The sequence below is a fragment of the Oncorhynchus nerka genome, linkage group LG28, assembly GCF_034236695.1.
Source record: "Oncorhynchus nerka isolate Pitt River linkage group LG28, Oner_Uvic_2.0, whole genome shotgun sequence".
In the NCBI taxonomy this organism is placed as follows: Eukaryota; Metazoa; Chordata; class Actinopteri; order Salmoniformes; family Salmonidae; genus Oncorhynchus; species Oncorhynchus nerka.
Genome location: NC_088423.1, coordinates 3,780,982 through 3,799,737, shown reverse-complemented (window position 1 = coordinate 3,799,737; position 18,756 = coordinate 3,780,982). Strand labels below are relative to the sequence as shown.

The following is an 18,756-nucleotide window of genomic DNA, read 5'->3' as shown; positions in this document are numbered from 1 at the left end:
AGCAAAATCTACAATGGAATGGTTCAAAAATAAACATATCCAGGTGTTAGAATGGCCAAGTCAAAGTCCAGACCTGAATCCAATCGAGAATCTGTGGAAAGAACTGAAAACTGCTGTTCACAAATGCTCTCCATCCAACCTCACTGAGCTCGAGCTGTTTTGCAAGGAGGAATGGGAAACAATTTCAGTCTCTCGATGTGCAAAACTGACAGAGACATACCCCAAGCGACTTACAGCTGTAATCGCAGCAAAAGGTGCGCTACAAAGTATTAACTTAAGGGGGCTGAATAATTTTGCACGCCCAATTCTTCAGTTTTTGATTTGTTAAAAAAGTTTGAAATATCTAATAAATGTCGTTCCACTTCATGATTGTGTCCCGCTTGTTGTTGATTCTTCACAAAAAAATACAGTTTTATATCTTTATATTTGAAGCCTGAAATGTGGCAAAAGGTCGCAAAGTTCAAGGGGGCCGAATACTTTCGCAAGGCACTGTATATCCAGAATCTCCTGACTAGCATTTTCAACACCCTGGGACAAGGTAGGTCGATCGTTCCCTTTAAGAACCCCTCTTCTTCACTCACCTTGTCCTGCACCAGCTGTTCTATGAGGTTCTCAGCACCACGCAGCCGAGTGGTGTGCAGCTCCTGTAGGGTAGACAAACAAAAAGAGATCCATCAAAAATAGTTTAATGTATAAGGTATCAAAGCAAACCATAAGGACTGAGACGGAAGGAGAGAGCTGTTAATAAATGTTAACGGGAGAAAACGATGGGAAGCTCTACAGCATAGATTGTAGGTGCTCTTTGGTTAAGGATTAATGGACATCTTTGACAGTAAAACATCTATTAATCTGGAAGTTATCAAAGAACAGGAGAACCACTGTAGTTAAGGAACAGGAGAACCACTGTAGTTAAGGAACAGGAGAACCACTGTAGTTAAGGAACAGGAGAACCACTGTAGTTAAGGAACAGGAGAACCACTGTAGTTAAGGAACATGAGAACCACTGTAGTTAAAGAACAGGAGAACCACTGTAGTTAAGGAACAGGAGAACCACTGTAGTTAAGGAACAGGAGAACCACTGTAGTTAAGGAACAGGAGAACCACTGTAGTTAAGGAACAGGAGAACCACTGTAGTTAAGGTCAGGGCACTGTACTGAATAACACTGCCCTGAATTTAGACAACCAACTACCCCTCATAACCATTAAGCAGGGTTACAAGCATCAGATATCAGACAAATGGATGAACCCTTCGTACAACATTTTGTTTAAAGCATCAGGACCGTGTGCAGGATATTGCACAGGTTACCCTTGCAAGAGGTTATGAACCTCAAGGCTCTTTCCTGGTAGCCTGGTCCAATATGATTTTGTGTTGTATAGCCAACTCCTATGGTCATTGGCCCTACTGCATGAACAGCTCTGGGACCAGGCTACTTTCCTGGTTATATCAAATCAAGGAAGGACCAAGATAGGTTCCAAAGTGTTTGCGCATGGCAGGCAGGCAGAGAGCTCATCAGCACACCGCTCCCTAGTCTCCCTTCACTACCCATGAGGCCCGGCCACCACAGCCACAAGGCGGTCGCTAACAGGGGCTGCATACGAGGCCAACTACCACACAGACCTAAATTACAGACAAGGTTAGGTTGGTTTAGCAGCAGTGGCGTGTAGCTCTCATCCATAGGAGTCTTCATGGTTTAGTGATGATGTACCTGGTCTGTGGGATCACTACATATCTCTCACACATCATCCATAGAGTCTTCATGGTTTAGTGATGATGTACCTGGTCTGTGGGATCACTACATATCTCTGACACATCATCCATAGGAGTCTTCATGGTTTAGTGATGATGTACCTGGTCTGTGGGATCACTACATATCTCTGACACATCATCCATAGGAGTCTTCATGGTTTAGTGATGATGTGCCTGGTCTGTGGGATCACTACATATCTCTGACACATCATCCATAGGAGTCTTCATGGTTTAGTGATGATGTGCCTGGTCTGTGGGATCACTACATATCTCTGACATCATCCATAGGAGTCTTCATGGTTTAGTGATGATGTACCTGGTCTGTGGGATCACTACATATCTCACACATCATCCATAGAGTCTTCATGGTTTAGTGATGATGTACCTGGTCTGTGGGATCACTACATATCTCTGACACATCATCCATAGGAGTCTTCATGGTTTAGTGATGATGTACCTGGTCTGTGGGATCACTACATATCTCTGACACATCATCCATAGGAGTCTTCATGGTTTAGTGATGATGTGCCTGGTCTGTGGGATCACTACATATCTCTGACACATCATCCATAGGAGTCTTCATGGTTTAGTGATGATGTGCCTGGTCTGTGGGATCACTACATATCTCTGACACATCATCCATAGGAGTCTTCATGGTTTAGTGATGATGTACCTGGTCTGTGGGATCACTACATATCTCTGACACATCATCCACAGGAGTCTTCATGGTTTAGTGATGATGTACCTGGTCTGTGGGATCCCTACATATCTCTGACACATCATCCATAGAGTCTTCATGGTTTAGTGATGATGTACCTGGTCTGTGGGATCACTACATATCTCTGACACATCATCCATAGGAGTCTTCATGGTTTAGTGATGATGTACCTGGTCTGTGGGATCACTACATATCTCTGACACATCATCCATAGGAGTCTTCATGGTTTAGTGATGATGTGCCTGGTCTGTGGGATCACTACATATCTCTGACACATCATCCATAGAGTCTTCATGGTTTAGTGATGATGTACCTGGTCTGTGGGATCACTACATATCTCTGACACATCATCCATAGGAGTCTTCATGGTTTAGTGATGATGTGCCTGGTCTGTGGGATCACTACATATCTCTGACACATCATCCATAGGAGTCTTCATGGTTTAGTGATGATGTACCTGGTCTGTGGGATCACTACATATCTCTGACACATCATCCATAGGAGTCTTCATGGTTTAGTGATGATGTGCCTGGTCTGTGGGATCACTACATATCTCTGACACATCATCCATAGGAGTCTTCATGGTTTAGTGATGATGTACCTGGTCTGTGGGATCACTACATATCTCTCACACATCATCCATAGGAGTCTTCATGGTTTAGTGATGATGTACCTGGTCTGTGGGATCACTACATATCTCTGACACATCATCCATAGAGTCTTCATGGTTTAGTGATGATGTACCTGGTCTGTGGGATCACTACATATCTCTGACACATCATCCATAGGAGTCTTCATGGTTTAGTAATGATGTGCCTGGTCTGTGGGATCACTACATATCTCTGACACATCATCCATAGGAGTCTTCATGGTTTAGTACATTTACATTTAACATTTAAGTCATTTAGCAGACGCTCTTATCCAGAGCGACTTACAAATTGGTGCATTCACCTTATGACATCCAGTGGAACAGTAGTGCATCTAAATCTTTTAAGGGGGGGGTGAGAAGGATTACTTTATCCTATCCTAGGTATTCCTTAAAGAGGTGGGGTTTCAGGTGTCTCCGGAAGGTGGTGATTGACTCCGCTGTCCTGGCGTCGTGAGGGAGTTTGTTCCACCATTGGGGGGCCAGAGCAGCGAACAGTTTTGACTGGGCTGAGCGGGAACTGTACTTCCTCAGTGGTAGGGAGGCGAGCAGGCCAGAGGTGGATGAACGCAGTGCCCTTGTTTGGGTGTAGGGCCTGATCAGAGCCTGGAGGTACTGAGGTGCCGTTCCCCTCACAGCTCCGTAGGCAAGCACCATGGTCTTGTAGCGGATGCGAGCTTCAACTGGAAGCCAGTGGAGAGAGCGGAAGAGCGGGGTGACGTGAGAGAACTTGGGAAGGTTGAACACCAGACGGGCTGCGGCGTTCTGGATGAGTTGTAGGGTTTAATGGCACAGGCAGGGAGCCCAGCCAACAGCGAGTTGTAGTAATCCAGACGGGAGATGACAAGTGCCTGGATTAGGACCTGCGCCGCTTCCTGTGTGAGGCAGGGTCGTACTCTGCGGATGTTGTAGAGCATGAACCTACAGGAACGGGCCACCGCCTTGATGTTAGTTGAGAACGACAGGGTGTTGTCCAGGATCACGCCAAGGTTCTTAGCGCTCTGGGAGGAGGACACAGTGGAGTTGTCAACCGTGATGGCGAGATCATGGAACGGGCAGTCCTTCCCCGGGAGGAAGAGCAGCTCCGTCTTGCCGAGGTTCAGCTTGAGGTGGTGATCCGTCATCCACACTGATATGTCTGCCAGACATGCAGAGATGCGATTCGCCACCTGGTCATCAGAAGGGGGAAAGCAGAAAATTAATTGTGTGTCGTCTGCATAGCAATGATAGGAGAGACCATGTGAGGTTATGACAGAGCCAAGTGACTTGGTGTATAGCGAGAATAGGAGAGGGCCTAGAACAGAGCCCTGGGGGACACCAGTGGTGAGAGCACGTGGTGTGGAGACGGATTCTCGCCACGCCACCTGGTAGGAGCGACCTGTCAGGTAGGACGCAATCCAAGCGTGGGCCGCGCCGGAGATGCCCAACTCGGAGAGGGTGGAGAGGAGGATCTGATGGTTCACAGTATCGAAGGCAGCCGATAGGTCTAGAAGGATGAGAGCAGAGGAGAGAGAGTTAGCTTTAGCAGTGCGGAGCGCTCCGTGATACAGAGAAGAGCAGTCTCAGTTGAATGACTAGTCTTGAAACCTGACTGATATGGATCAAGAAGGTCATTCTGAGCGAGATAGCGGGAGAGCTGGCCAAGGACGGCACGTTCAAGAGTTTTGGAGAGAAAAGAAAGAAGGGATACTGGTCTGTAGTTGTTGACATCGGAGGGATCGAGTGTAGGTTTTTTCAGAAGGGTGCAACTCTCGCTCTCTTGAAGACGGAAGGGACGTAGCCAGCGGTCAGGGATGAGTTGATGAGCGAGGTGAGGTAAGGGAGAAGGTCTCCGGATATTGTCTGGAGAAGAGAGGAGGGGATAGGGTCAAGCGGGCAGGTTGTTGGGCGGCCGGCCGTCACAAGACGCGAGATTTCATCTGGAGAGAGAGGGGAGAAAGAGGTCAGAGCACAGGGTAGGGCAGTGTGAGCAGAACCAGCGGTGTCGTTTGACTTAGCAAACGAGGATCGGATGTCGTCGACCTTCTTTTCAAAATGGTTGACGAAGTCATCTGCAGAGAGGGAGGAGGGGGAGGAGGATTCAGGAGGGAGGAGAAGGTGGCAAAGAGCTTCCTAGGGTTAGAGGCAGATGCTTGGAATTTAGAGTGGTAGAAAGTGGCTTTAGCAGCAGAGAGAGAAGAGGAGAATGTAGAGAGGAGGGAGTGAAAGGATGCCAGGTCCGCAGGGAGGCGAGTTTTCCTCCATTTCCGCTCGGCTGCCCGGAGCCCTGTTCTGTGAGCTCGCAATGAGTCGTCGAGCCACGGAGCGGGAGGGGAGGACCGAGCCGGCCTGGAGGATAAGGGACATAGAGAGTCAAAGGATGCAGAAAGGGAGGAGAGGAGGGTTGAGGAGGCAGAATCAGGAGATAGGTTGGAGAAGGTTTGAGCAGAGGGAAGAGATGATAGGATGGAAGAGGAGAGAGTAGCGGGGGAGAGAGAGCGAAGATTGGGACGGCGCGATACCATCCGAGTAGGGGCAGTGTGGGAAGTGTTGGATGAGAGCGAGAGGGAAAAGGATACAAGGTAGTGGTCGGAGACTTGGAGGGGAGTTGCAATGAGGTTAGTGGAAGAACAGCATCTAGTAAAGATGAGGTTGAGCGTATTTCCTGCCTTGTGAGTAGGGGGGGAAGGTGAGAGGGTGAGGTCAAAAGAGGAGAGGAGTGGAAAGAAGGAGGCAGAGAGGAATGAGTCAAAGGTAGACGTGGGGAGGGTAAAGTCGCCCAGAACTGTGAGAGGTGAGCCGTCCTCAGGAAAGGAGCTTATCAAGGCATCAAGCTCATTGATGAACTCTCCGAGGGAACCTGGAGGGCGATAAATGATAAGGATGTTAAGCTTGAAAGGGCTGGTAACTGTGACAGCATGGAATTCAAAGGAGGCGATAGACAGATGGGTAAGGGGAGAAAGAGAGAATGTCCACTTGGGAGAGATGAGGATCCCGGTGCCACCACCCCGCTGACAAGAAGCTCTCGGGGTGTGCGAGAACACGTGGGCAGACGAAGAGAGAGCAGTAGGAGTAGCAGTGTTGTCTGTGGTGATCCATGTTTCCGTCAGTGCCAAGAAGTCGAGGGACTGGAGGGAGGCATAGGCTGAGAGGAACTCTGCCTTGTTGGCCGCAGATCGGCAGTTCCAGAGGCTACCGGAGACCTGGAACTCCACGTGGGTCGTGCGCGCTGGGACCACCAGATTAGGTGGCCGCGCCACGCGGTGTGGAGCGTTTGTATGGTCTGTGCAGAGAGGAGAGAACAGGGATAGACAGACACATAGTTGACAGGCTACACAAGAGGCTACGCTAATGCAAAGGAGATTGGAATGACAAGTGGACTACACGTCTCGAGTGTTCAGAAAGTTAAGCTTACGTAGCAAGAATCTTATTGACTAAAATGATTAAAATGATACAGTACTGCTGAAGTAGGCTAGCTGGCAGAGGCTGCGTTGTTGACTATGTAGGCTAGCTGGCAGTGGCTGCGTTGTTGACACTACACTAATCAAGTCTCAATCAAGTTGAGTGTAATAGTTTCTACTGTGCTGCTATACGGGGCTAGCTGGCTAGCTAGCAGTGTTGATTACGTTACGTTGCGTTAAAAGAACGACAATAGCTGTGCTGGTCTGTTTAGTGATGATGTACCTGGTCTGTGGGATCACTACATATCTCTGACACATCATCCATAGGAGTCTTCATGGTTTAGTGATGATGTGCCTGGTCTGTGGGATCACTACATATCTCTGACACATCATCCATAGGAGTCTTCATGGTTTAGTGATGATGTACCTGGTCTGTGGGATCACTACATATCTCTGACACATCATCCATAGGAGTCTTCATGGTTTAGTGATGATGTACCTGGTCTGTGGGATCACTACATATCTCTCACACATCATCCATAGGAGTATTCATGGTTTAGTGATGATGTGCCTGGTCTGTGGGATCACTACATATCTCTCACACATCATCCATAGGAGTCTTCATGGTTTAGTGATGATGTACCTGGTCTGTGGGATCACTACATATCTCTGACACATCATCCATAGGAGTCTTCATGGTTTAGTGATGATGTACCTGGTCTGTGGGATCACTACATATCTCTCACACATCATCCATAGGAGTCTTCATGGTTTAGTGATGATGTACCTGGTCTGTGGGATCACTACATATCTCTGACACATCATCCATAGGAGTCTTCATGGTTTAGTGATGATGTACCTGGTCTGTGGGATCACTACATATCTCTGACACATCATCCATAGGAGTCTTCATGGTTTAGTGATGATGTACCTGGTCTGTGGGATCACTACATATCTCTCACACATCATCCATAGGAGTCTTCATGGTTTAGTGATGATGTACCTGGTCTGTGGGATCACTACATATCTCTGACACATCATCCATAGGAGTCTTCATGGTTTAGTGATGATGTACCTGGTCTGTGGGATCACTACATATCTCTGACACATCATCCATAGGAGTCTTCATGGTTTAGTGATGATGTGCCTGGTCTGTGGGATCACTACATATCTCTGACACATCATCCATAGGAGTCTTCATGGTTTAGTGATGATGTGCCTGGTCTGTGGGATCACTACATATCTCTGACACATCATCCATAGGAGTCTTCATGGTTTAGTGATGATGTACCTGGTCTGTAGGATCACTACATATCTCTGACACATGCACACATGCTGTACACACACAAACTATCTCTAGAACAGTGTGCGTCCCAAATGGCACCGTTTTCTCTATATAGTGCACTACTTTTCGACCAGAGTCCTGTGATGTAATGTGTTGGATTTGGCTCAAACATAACACTTTGTATTCCGGATGCATGTTTTGCAGTATTACTTTAGTGCCTGGTTGTTATTCTGTCATTTAGGTTAATATTGTGGAGTAACTACAATATTGTTGATCCATCCTCAGTGTTCTCCTATCATAGCCATTCAACTCTGTTTTAAACTCACCATTGGCCTCGTGGTAAAATCCCAGAGCGGTTTCTTTTCTCCCTGGTAACTGGGTTAAGAAGGTTGCCTGTATCTTTGTAGTGACTGGGTGTATTGATACACCATCTAAAGTGTAATTAATAACTTCACTATACTCAAAGGGATATTCAATGTCTACTTTTTACTTTATTTTTACCCATCTACCAATAGGTGCCCTTTGTGAGGCAATGGAAAACCTACCTGGTCTTTGTGGATGATTGTGTGTTGGAAATGTGCTGCTTGACTGAGGGACCTTAAAGATAATTGTATGTGAGGGGTACAGAGAGGTCACACACACACAGACAGACAGAAGCCGTCTCCCAGGCCACCCTTTGACCTTCGGGATCTGGTATTTTTATGGTGTGATGTCTGTTTCCTATTTGTCTTATTGTATGTTCTCACACGGTAGTGGAGAGATATGTAGTGATCCCACAGACTAGGCATATCATCACTAAACCATGAAGACTCCTGTGGATGATGTGAGAGATATGTAGTGATCCCACAGACCAGGCACATCATCACTAAACCATGAAGACTCCTATGGATGATGTGTCAGAGATATGTAGTGATCCCACAGACCAGGTACATCATCACTAAACCATGAAGACTCCTATGGATGATGTGTGAGAGATATGTAGTGATCCCACAGACCAGGTACATCATCACTAAACCATGAAGACTCCTATGGATGATGTGTCAGAGATATGTAGTGATCCCACAGACCAGGTACATCATCACTAAACCATGAAGACTCCTATGGATGATGTGTCAGAGATATGTAGTGATCCCACACTAAACCATGAAGACTCCTATGGATGATGTGTCAGAGATATGTAGTGATCCCACAGACCAGACACATCATCACTAAACCATGAAGACTCCTATGGATGATGTGTCAGAGATATGTAGTGATCCCACAGACCAGGCACATCATCACTAAACCATGAAGACTCCTATGGATGATGTGTCAGAGATATGTAGTGATCCCACAGACCAGGCACATCATCACTAAACCATGAAGACTCCTATGGATGATGTGTCAGAGATATGTAGTGATCCCACAGACCAGACACATCATCACTAAACCATGAAGACTCCTATGGATGATGTGTCAGAGATATGTAGTGATCCCACAGACCAGGTACATCATCACTAAACCATGAAGACTCCTATGGATGATGTGTCAGAGATATGTAGTGATCCCACAGACCAGGCACATCATCACTAAACCATGAAGACTCCTATGGATGATGTGTCAGAGATATGTAGTGATCCCACAGACCAGGCACATCATCACTAAACCATGAAGACTCCTATGGATGATGTGTCAGAGATATGTAGTGATCCCACAGACCAGGTACATCATCACTAAACCATGAAGACTCCTATGGATGATGTGTCAGAGATATGTAGTGATCCCACAGACCAGGCACATCATCACTAAACCATGAAGACTCCTATGGATGATGTGTCAGAGATATGTAGTGATCCCACAGACCAGGCACATCATCACTAAACCATGAAGACTCCTATGGATGATGTGTCAGAGATATGTAGTGATCCCACAGACCAGGTACATCATCACTAAACCATGAAGACTCCTATGGATGATGTGTCAGAGATATGTAGTGATCCCACAGACCAGGCACATCATCACTAAACCATGAAGACTCCTATGGATGATGTGTCAGAGATATGTAGTGATCCCACAGACCAGACACATCATCACTAAACCATGAAGACTCCTATGGATGATGTGTCAGAGATATGTAGTGATCCCACAGACCAGGTACATCATCACTAAACCATGAAGACTCCTATGGATGATGTGTCAGAGATATGTAGTGATCCCACAGACCAGGCACATCATCACTAAACCATGAAGACTCCTATGGATGATGTGTCAGAGATATGTAGTGATCCCACAGACCAGACACATCATCACTAAACCATGAAGACTCCTATGGATGATGTGTCAGAGATATGTAGTGATCCCACAGACCAGGCACATCATCACTAAACCATGAAGACTCCTATGGATGATGTGTCAGAGATATGTAGTGATCCCACAGACCAGACACATCATCACTAAACCATGAAGACTCCTATGGATGATGTGTCAGAGATATGTAGTGATCCCACAGACCAGGTACATCATCACTAAACCATGAAGACTCCTATGGATGATGTGTCAGAGATATGTAGTGATCCCACAGACCAGGCACATCATCACTAAACCATGAAGACTCCTATGGATGATGTGTCAGAGATATGTAGTGATCCCACAGACCAGGCACATCATCACTAAACCATGAAGACTCCTATGGATGATGTGTCAGAGATATGTAGTGATCCCACAGACCAGGCACATCATCACTAAACCATGAAGACTCCTATGGATGATGTGTCAGAGATATGTAGTGATCCCACAGACCAGGCACATCATCACTAAACCATGAAGACTCCTATGGATGATGTGTCAGAGATATGTAGTGATCCCACAGACCAGGTACATCATCACTAAACCATGAAGACTCCTATGGATGATGTGTCAGAGATATGTAGTGATCCCACAGACCAGGCACATCATCACTAAACCATGAAGACTCCTATGGATGATGTGTCAGAGATATGTAGTGATCCCACAGACCAGGCACATCATCAATAAACCATGAAGACTCTATGGATGATGTGGAACAGTGCACATGGTGTTACCCTTTAGGCAATACAACAGTGTTGGATTCTGGGTATCAGACACTCAGTAGACCATCTCATCTTCAGACCCATGTATTAAAGTACCTTCATAACTACAGCGCACTAAAGTACAGACGGGTCAATTCTGTGGCGGCTATATGAGGAATGGGCTTCTAAAATTGGGGGAAGCATAGACTATCTTTTCAGAAAAAAATTATCAGAAGATGGATGTGATGGTTAAACCTAGTAGCTCACTGTAATTTGCTGGAACGCAGGTTAAACCTAGTGGCTCACTGTAATGGCTGGAACGCAGGTTAAACCTAGTGGCTCACTGTAATGGCTGGAACACAGGTTAAACCTAGTGGCTCACTGTAATGGCTGGAACGCAGGTTAAACCTAGTGGCTCACTGTAATGGCTGGAACGCAATAATGCTAATTTATGATCGCACAACTTTCATTTTCATTTCATGAAGTACTATCATAGTACATCCTCTCCATTTCTCCCTCCCCTGACATTGGTTAACACACCTTGTTTTTCTCCAGCTCCTGTAGTCTCTCTTGCAAAGTGTCGTTCTCGCTGGTCAACTGGGTGTTGCGCTCCTTGTATGTCCTCAGCAGCTCCTTACACTTCTGGAGCAGATTCTCCTGGTGTGTCACCCTCTTCTGCAGTACCTCAATGCTTTTATATGGGTCAGCGCTGCCCCCTGCTGTTTAGAGCAGGTAAAGAGGATCAGTCAGAAAAGGGAGGACTAACTATGACAGAGGCACTAACGCTTGGTGTTGTTGTTGTTGTGGTTTTAAGAACTCAAATGGCAAATGGCTCTGTGACAAACATTTCAACAATACATTACTCGGACCTGGGTCCAAATAGTAATTTGAAATCCAAAAACTTTGGAGTGTTTGGTTGAGCCTGCCAATAGTACCAGATGGGCAGGGTTGGCTCCTTGGGAACTAATAGATTGGTTCCATTGCAGCAGACATTATTAGAACCCAGGTCTGCTACTGTCCATCATTATAATCATCATTAGGACTATGGTTCTGTACTGTATAGCACCTGTGTCTGTGGAGGGGCTCTGTGGGGCAGACCCAGAGTCATCTTCAGTCTGGAGAGGGTGTTCAACCTTAGGGGCCACAGCTCCACCAGGGACCCCCTTCAGATGCTTCTTCATCAGGGCCACCTGGCAGTTGAAACACAGAGCAACCCAGGCTAGTGACCACACATTATTCAACAGTCAACATTATACAGACAGTGTTTAACATAACATTGTTGTGTTTCAATGTGTGTATTTTATTTCATATCAACTGTAGAAATTAAATGATCTCCGAAAGTATTGGGACAGTGACATGTTTTGTTTGTTTTGGCTCTGTACTCCAGCACTTTGAAATAATATAATGAGGTTATTTAAGGGTATTTTCATCCATATCGTGTGAACCGTTTAGAAATTACAGCACTTTTTGTACATGGTTTTTTCTCCTAAAATGGAGAGAGTATTGGGATAAATTCACATGTGTATTAAAGTATTCAAAAGTTTAGTATGTCTCAGTTGTCTCGATCCTTCAAAATCCTCCTCCCCTTCATCTACACTGACACATGGATTTAACAAATTACATCAATAAGGGTTTCACCTGGATTCACCTGGTCAGTCTGTCATGGAAGGAGCAGCTGTTCTTCATGTTTGGGAGAGTTTGTGTATATAAACACCCACCTGTGTCTGAAGCACAGTAATTATCTGGTCCTTCTCCTCCAGGGCAGCATCAAACTCCTCCTGAAGGTGCTTTTTAGTCTGCTGGTCCACCTGCAGCTCCTGGGGAGGAACAAGTCATACTCAAGGTTCACAGCACTCAGAGAATCGTGTTTCTATACTTTCTACATACTGTATAGGGAACACTGCTTCTAGTGAGATATTTTGTGATTGACTGAATGGCCGTGGTACTGCTCACTGAATCACTGATCTACAATAACACCTTACATCCCAAATAACTACTCATTATGTGATCAAGATAAGTAGTTATGTGCATTGCCTTGCTCACACTGATGGCCTTGTCAAATAATATCATGGTTCAGAGAAGACTAGTGTTGCTTATCAAACACCAGCATGGTTCAGAGAAGACTAGTGTTGCTTATCAAACACCAGCATGGTTCAGAGAAGACTAGTGTTGCTTATCAAACACCAGCATGGTTCAGAGAAGACTAGTGTTGCTTATCAAACACCAGCATGGTTCAGAGAAGACTAGTGTTGCTTATCAAACACCATCATGGTGCCAGAGAAGACGAGTGTTGCTTATCAAACACCATCATGGTGCCAGAGAAGACTAGTGTTGCTTATCAAACACCATCTTGGTTCAGAGAAGACTAGTGTTGCTTATCAAACACCATCATGGTTCAGAGAAGACTAGTGTTGCTTATCAAATACCATCATGGTTCAGAGAAGACTAGTGTTGCTTATCAAACACTATCATGGTTCAGAGAAGACGAGTGTTGCTTATCAAACACTATCATGGTTCAGAGAAGACTAGTGTTGCTTATCAAACACCATCTTGGTTCAGAGAAGACTAGTGTGGCTTATCGAACACCATCATGGAGCCAGCGAACACTAGTGTTGCTTATCGAACACTATCATGGTTCAGAGCCAGAGAAGACTAGTGTGGCTTATCAAACACTATCATGGAGCCAGAGAAGACTAGTGTTGCTTATCAAACACTATCATGGTTCAGAGAAGACTAGTGTTGCTTATCAAACACCATCATGGTTCAGAGAAGACCACTGTTGCTTATCAAACACTATCATGGTTCAGAGAAGACTAGTGTGGCTTATCAAACACTATCATGGAGCCAGAGAAGACTAGTGTTGCTTATCAAACACTATCATGGTTCAGAGAAGACTAGTGTTGCTTATCAAACACCATCATGGAGCCAGAGAAGACTAGTGTTGCTTATCAAACACTATCATGGAGCCAGAGAAGACTAGTGTTGCTTATCAAACACTATCATGGTTCAAAGAAGACTAGTGTTGCTTATCAAACACTATCATGGTTCAGAGAAGACTAGTGTTGCTTATCAAACACTATCATGGTTCAGGGAAGACTAGTGTTGCTTATGAAACACTATCATGGTTCAGAGAAGACTGGTGTTGCTTATAAAACACTATCATGGAGCCAGAGAAGACTAGTGTTGCTTATCAAACACCATCATGGTTCAGAGAAGACTACTGTTGCTTATCAAACACCATCATGGTTCAGAGAAGACTACTGTTGCTTATCAAACACCATCATGGTTCAGAGAAGACTACTGTTGCTTATCAAACACCATCATGGTTCAGAGAAGACTACTGTTGCTTATCAAACACTATCATGGTTCAGGGAAGACTAGTGTTGCTTATGAAACACTATCATGGTTCAGAGAAGACTGGTGTTGCTTATAAAACACTATCATGGAGCCAGAGAAGACTAGTGTTGCTTATCAAACACCATCATGGTTCAGAGCCAGAGAAGACTAGTGTTGCTAAACTTCCTACACGTAGGACACACCACCATTTCAACCAGGGCAGGGTTTATTTTCTACAAATGCAGGTTTGAGTCTCAGTAAATTACATCCTGAACACATCACACAAGTCACCTACAATGCCTTATCTTGTTCTGATAATGAAAGTATGCCGTTAGCTGACCTCCTTCTCCATATTCTCTTTCATTGACTTAGCTGACCTTCTCCATATTCTCTTTCCTTGTCTTAGCTGACCTCCTTCTCCATCTTCTCTTTCCTTGACTTAGCTGACCTCCTGCTCCATCTTCTCTTTCCTTGTCTTAGCTGACCTTCTCCATCTTCTCTTTCCTTGTCTTAGCTGACCTCCTTCTCCATCTTCTCTTTCCTTGTCTTAGCTGACCTCCTGCTCCATATTCTCTTTCCTTGTCTTAGCTGACCTCCTTCTCCATCTTCTCTTTCCTTGTCTTAGCTGACCTCCTTCTCCATCTTCTCTTTCCTTGACTTAGCTGACCTCCTGCTCCATATTCTCTTTCCTCGACTTAGCTGACCTCCTTCTCCATCTTCTCTTTCCTTGAGTTAGCTGACCTCCTTCTCCATCTTCTCTTTCCTTGTCTTAGCTGACCTCCTTCCCCATCTTCTCTTTCCTTGACTTAGCTGGCCTCCTGTTCCATCTTCTCTTTCCTTGACTTAGCTGACCTCCTTCTCCATCTTCTCTTTCCTTGACTTAGCTGACCTCCTTCTCCATCTTCTCTTTCCTTGACTTAGCTGACCTCCTTCTCCATCTTCTCTTTCCTTGACTTAGCTGACCTTCTCCATATTCTCTTTCCTTGTCTTAGCTGACCTCCTTCTCCATATTCTCTTTCCTTGACTTAGCTGACCTTCTCCATATTCTCTTTCCTTGTCTTAGCTGACCTCCTTCTCCATGTTCTCTTTCCTTGTCTTAGCTGACCTCCTTCTCCATATTCTCTTTCCTTGTCTTAACTGACCTCCTTCTCCATCTTCTCTTTCCTTGTCTTAGCTGACCCCCCTCTCCATCTTCTCTTTCCTTGACTTAGCTGACCCCTCCTTCTCCATCTTCTCTTTCCTTGACTTAGCTGACCCCTCCTTCTCCATCTTCTCTTTCCTTGTCTTAGCTGAACTCATGCTCCATCTTCTATTTCCTTGACTTAGCTGACCTCCTTCTCCATCTTCTCTTTCCTTGACTTAGCTGACCTCCTTCTCCATCTTCTCTTTCCTTGACTTAGCTGACCTCCTTCTCCATCTTCTCTTTCCTTGACTTAGCTGACCTTCTCCATCTTCTCTTTCCTTGACTTAGCTGACCTCCTTCTCCATCTTCTCTTTCCTTGACTTAGCTGACCTCATGCTCCATCTTCTATTTCCTTGACTTAGCTGACCTTCTCCGTCTTCTCTTTCCTTGACTTGGCTGACCTCATGCTCCATCTTCTCTTTCCTTGACTTAGCTGACCCTCTCCATCTTCTCTTTCCTTGACTTAGCTGACCTCCTTCTCCATCTTCTCTTTCCTTGACTTAGCTGACCTCATGCTCCATCTTCTCTTTCCTTGACTTAGCTGACCTCCTTCTCCATCTTCTCTTTCCTTGACTTAGCTGACCTCCTTCTCCATCTTCTCTTTCCTTGACTTAGCTGACCTCCTGCTCCATCTTCTCTTTCCTTGACTAAGCTGACCTCCTGCTCCGGTCTTCCTTCCTTTAGCTCAGCCTGCTTTTTTTTGTCATGACCGATAAAGAATTCAGGAGTTCCAACTCTACTGCTGTGACTCAGGGGTGGTCTGCGTCTTAAAAGCTTTTGAGTTCAATCAGAGAGAGTAACGGATAACAACAGAGTGCTTTTGGACTAAAATAAGACCCCATAAACAGTACTTTGATAGAGTTCAACATTTTACAGGTTTTTATCAGAGAGAGAGATGCTGGTCCTACTCGTACCTCTCTCAACTCCCCTATCCTACGGAGGGCTTTGTCTTGACTCTGGCTTAGAATGGTCTGAGGAGAAAAGCAGAACATCAGTGTAGTTAATGAGGAGCATTCAGTGAGTGTGGATAGAAGTGTTTTCCATCCTCCAATAGTACACAGCATATCTATATGTAATCTGGTATTGAGGCAGTTTAGGAAAATTACCTGGCTTTTCTCTTTCTCTCTCTGTACCGTTCTGTAGGTAGTGACCAACTGGGCGGGGGAGTGAACACAGAGAGAGACGGAGAGACAGACAGAAAAAGAGAAGTTGATGGAATGATAAAGACAATGGTTAGAAAGGTAAATCAAACATGGACATATGCATAGCAGGCCAAGTCCCTACTCATCTGTATTAGAGACCGACTGGATGAGAAAGAGAGGACTGATCATAGTGACTGGTACATCAGAGGTGTATTATAGACATACAGCATCCTAACTTCCTGCTCTAGATCATAGTGACTCATTACTTGCTGAAACAGTAATCACCTATTGATTGCATAGTTATTACACTTGGATTTCTTTTGAGACTAATTTCTACAAGCCACCTCAGAGCATTTGAAACCCCCACCTCAGAGCATTTGAAACCCCCACCTCAGAGCATTTGAAACCCCCACCTCAGAGCATTTGAAACTCCCACCTCAGAGCATTTGAAACCCCCACCTCAGAGCATTTGAAACCCCCACCTCAGAGCATTTGAACCCCCACCTCAGAGCATTTGAACCCCACCTCAGAGCATTTGAACACCCACCTCAGAGCATTTGAACACCCACCTCAGAGCATTTGAACCCCCACCTCAGAGCATTTGAACCCCCACCTCAGAGCATTTGAACCCCCACCTCAGAGCATTTGAACCCCCACCTCAGAGTATTTCCCTCTGTAGTTCCCCAGGCTCTTCTCCACCCTGTGTAGCCGATGGATCAGCTGTTCTCTAGACAGGGCAGACAGGACCTCAGGGCTACCATATGACTCCTCTGCCTCGCTCTCAATGTCTGATGGAGGGTCGTAGGCTGGGGATGGAGGGTCGTAGGCTGGGGTGGGAGGGGTGGCAGAGGGGGAGGCCAGGGCCTCATTCTCCCCCAGGGGGGTGAGGGAGTTGAGAGAGGGGCTGCGGTTCAAGCCCTCTTTGGGCGGGGAACGGAAGAGGCCCTCGGCCCGGCTGGCACCGCGGAGGAGGAGAGACTCCACAGAGGGGACACGGAGCTTCTGGGTAAACGACTGGGACTCCTCTCTCTGTGTGGAGAAGGACAGGACAGTGGAGTGTATTACTGACAGGACAGTGGAGTGTATTACTTCATTAATTTCCATGATAGCCAACTACACTGAACTGAAATGCATGTACATGTACATAGCCTTTGCTAGAGACTAGAGGTCGACATGGGATAAGAATGAGGGTTAAAGAACAAAGCCACTCCTTCTGTTAAACTATCTACATCCAGATGTTTATCAGAATGCATCTTCTATTGCCTCTGCAGATGATTCACTGTCATAGCAACTTAACCTTCATTCTTAGTTGCTTTACCTGTTCTGAAATTAGGACATAAGTCACATTTAAAAAGGGATGAACAAAAAGGGATGAACAAGCTAGAGGAAGATGTTAGGAGGGTGGGTATGAACTTGCCTGAGGAGAAGCCCTCCCATCTCCATTGAGGCTTCCTCTGGGGGATCCTGCGGTGCCTCTCTATGGCAGGAGAGAAAGAGGTTAGAACAAACATAACCAGGGGTGTCTCTGAAATGGCACTCTATAACATAGATAGTGAACTACTTGGACCAGGCCCAAACAGCCTATTCCCTATAAAGTGCACTACTTTTGAATATGGACCCTGTTGAAAGAGTAGTGCACTATATAGGGGCCACGTAGAACAGGGAATAAAAATGGGTGCCATGTTAGACACAGCCCTGGTACCTGGACCTGTTAGTCTTCCATATGTCCCACACCCAGCCAGCCCTGGTACCTGGACCTGTTAGTCTTCCATATGTCCCACACCCAGCCCGCCCTGGTACCTGGACCTGTTAGTCTTCCATATGTCCCACACCCAGCCAGCCCTGGTACCTGGACCTGTTAGTCTTCCATATGTCCCACACCCAGCCATCCCTGGTACCTGGACCTGTTAGTCTTCCATATGTCCCACACCCAGCCAGCCCTGGTACCTGGACCTGTTAGTCTTCCATATGTCCCACACCCAGCCAGCCCTGGTACCTGGACCTGTTAGTCTTCCATATGTCCCACACCCAGCCATCCCTGGTACCTGGACCTGTTAGTCTTCCATATGTCCCACACCCAGCCAGCCCTGGTACCTGGACCTGTTAGTCTTCCATATGTCCCACACCCAGCCAGCCCTGGTACCTGGACCTGTTAGTCTTCCATATGTCCCAGCCAGCCCAGCCAGCCCTGGTACCTGGACCCCAGCCAGCCCTGGTACCTCTTCCATATGTCCCACACCCAGCCAGCCCTGGTACCTGGACCTGTTAGTCTTCCATATGTCCCACACCCAGC

The 18,756-nt window shown here is 46.0% G+C and overlaps 1 protein-coding gene across 1 annotated transcript in view; it reads right to left on the bottom strand.

Moving 5' to 3' along the window:
* Positions 1-17,582, bottom strand: part of LOC115112840 (golgin subfamily A member 4-like) — a 58,508-nt gene extending 40,926 nt beyond the window's left edge. Inside the window, exons 1-7 of the mRNA XM_065012598.1 lie at positions 17,121-17,582; positions 16,428-16,475; positions 16,236-16,292; positions 12,521-12,619; positions 11,869-11,992; positions 11,343-11,521; positions 582-644 (exon numbers count right to left, since the gene is read on the bottom strand). Coding sequence (XP_064868670.1) covers positions 582-644; positions 11,343-11,521; positions 11,869-11,992; positions 12,521-12,619; positions 16,236-16,292; positions 16,428-16,475; positions 17,121-17,567 — 1,017 coding nt within the window. The 5' untranslated portion in view covers positions 17,568-17,582. The remainder of the gene's footprint in view (positions 1-581; positions 645-11,342; positions 11,522-11,868; positions 11,993-12,520; positions 12,620-16,235; positions 16,293-16,427; positions 16,476-17,120) is intronic.
* Positions 17,583-18,756: the final 1,174 nt, after the last annotated feature.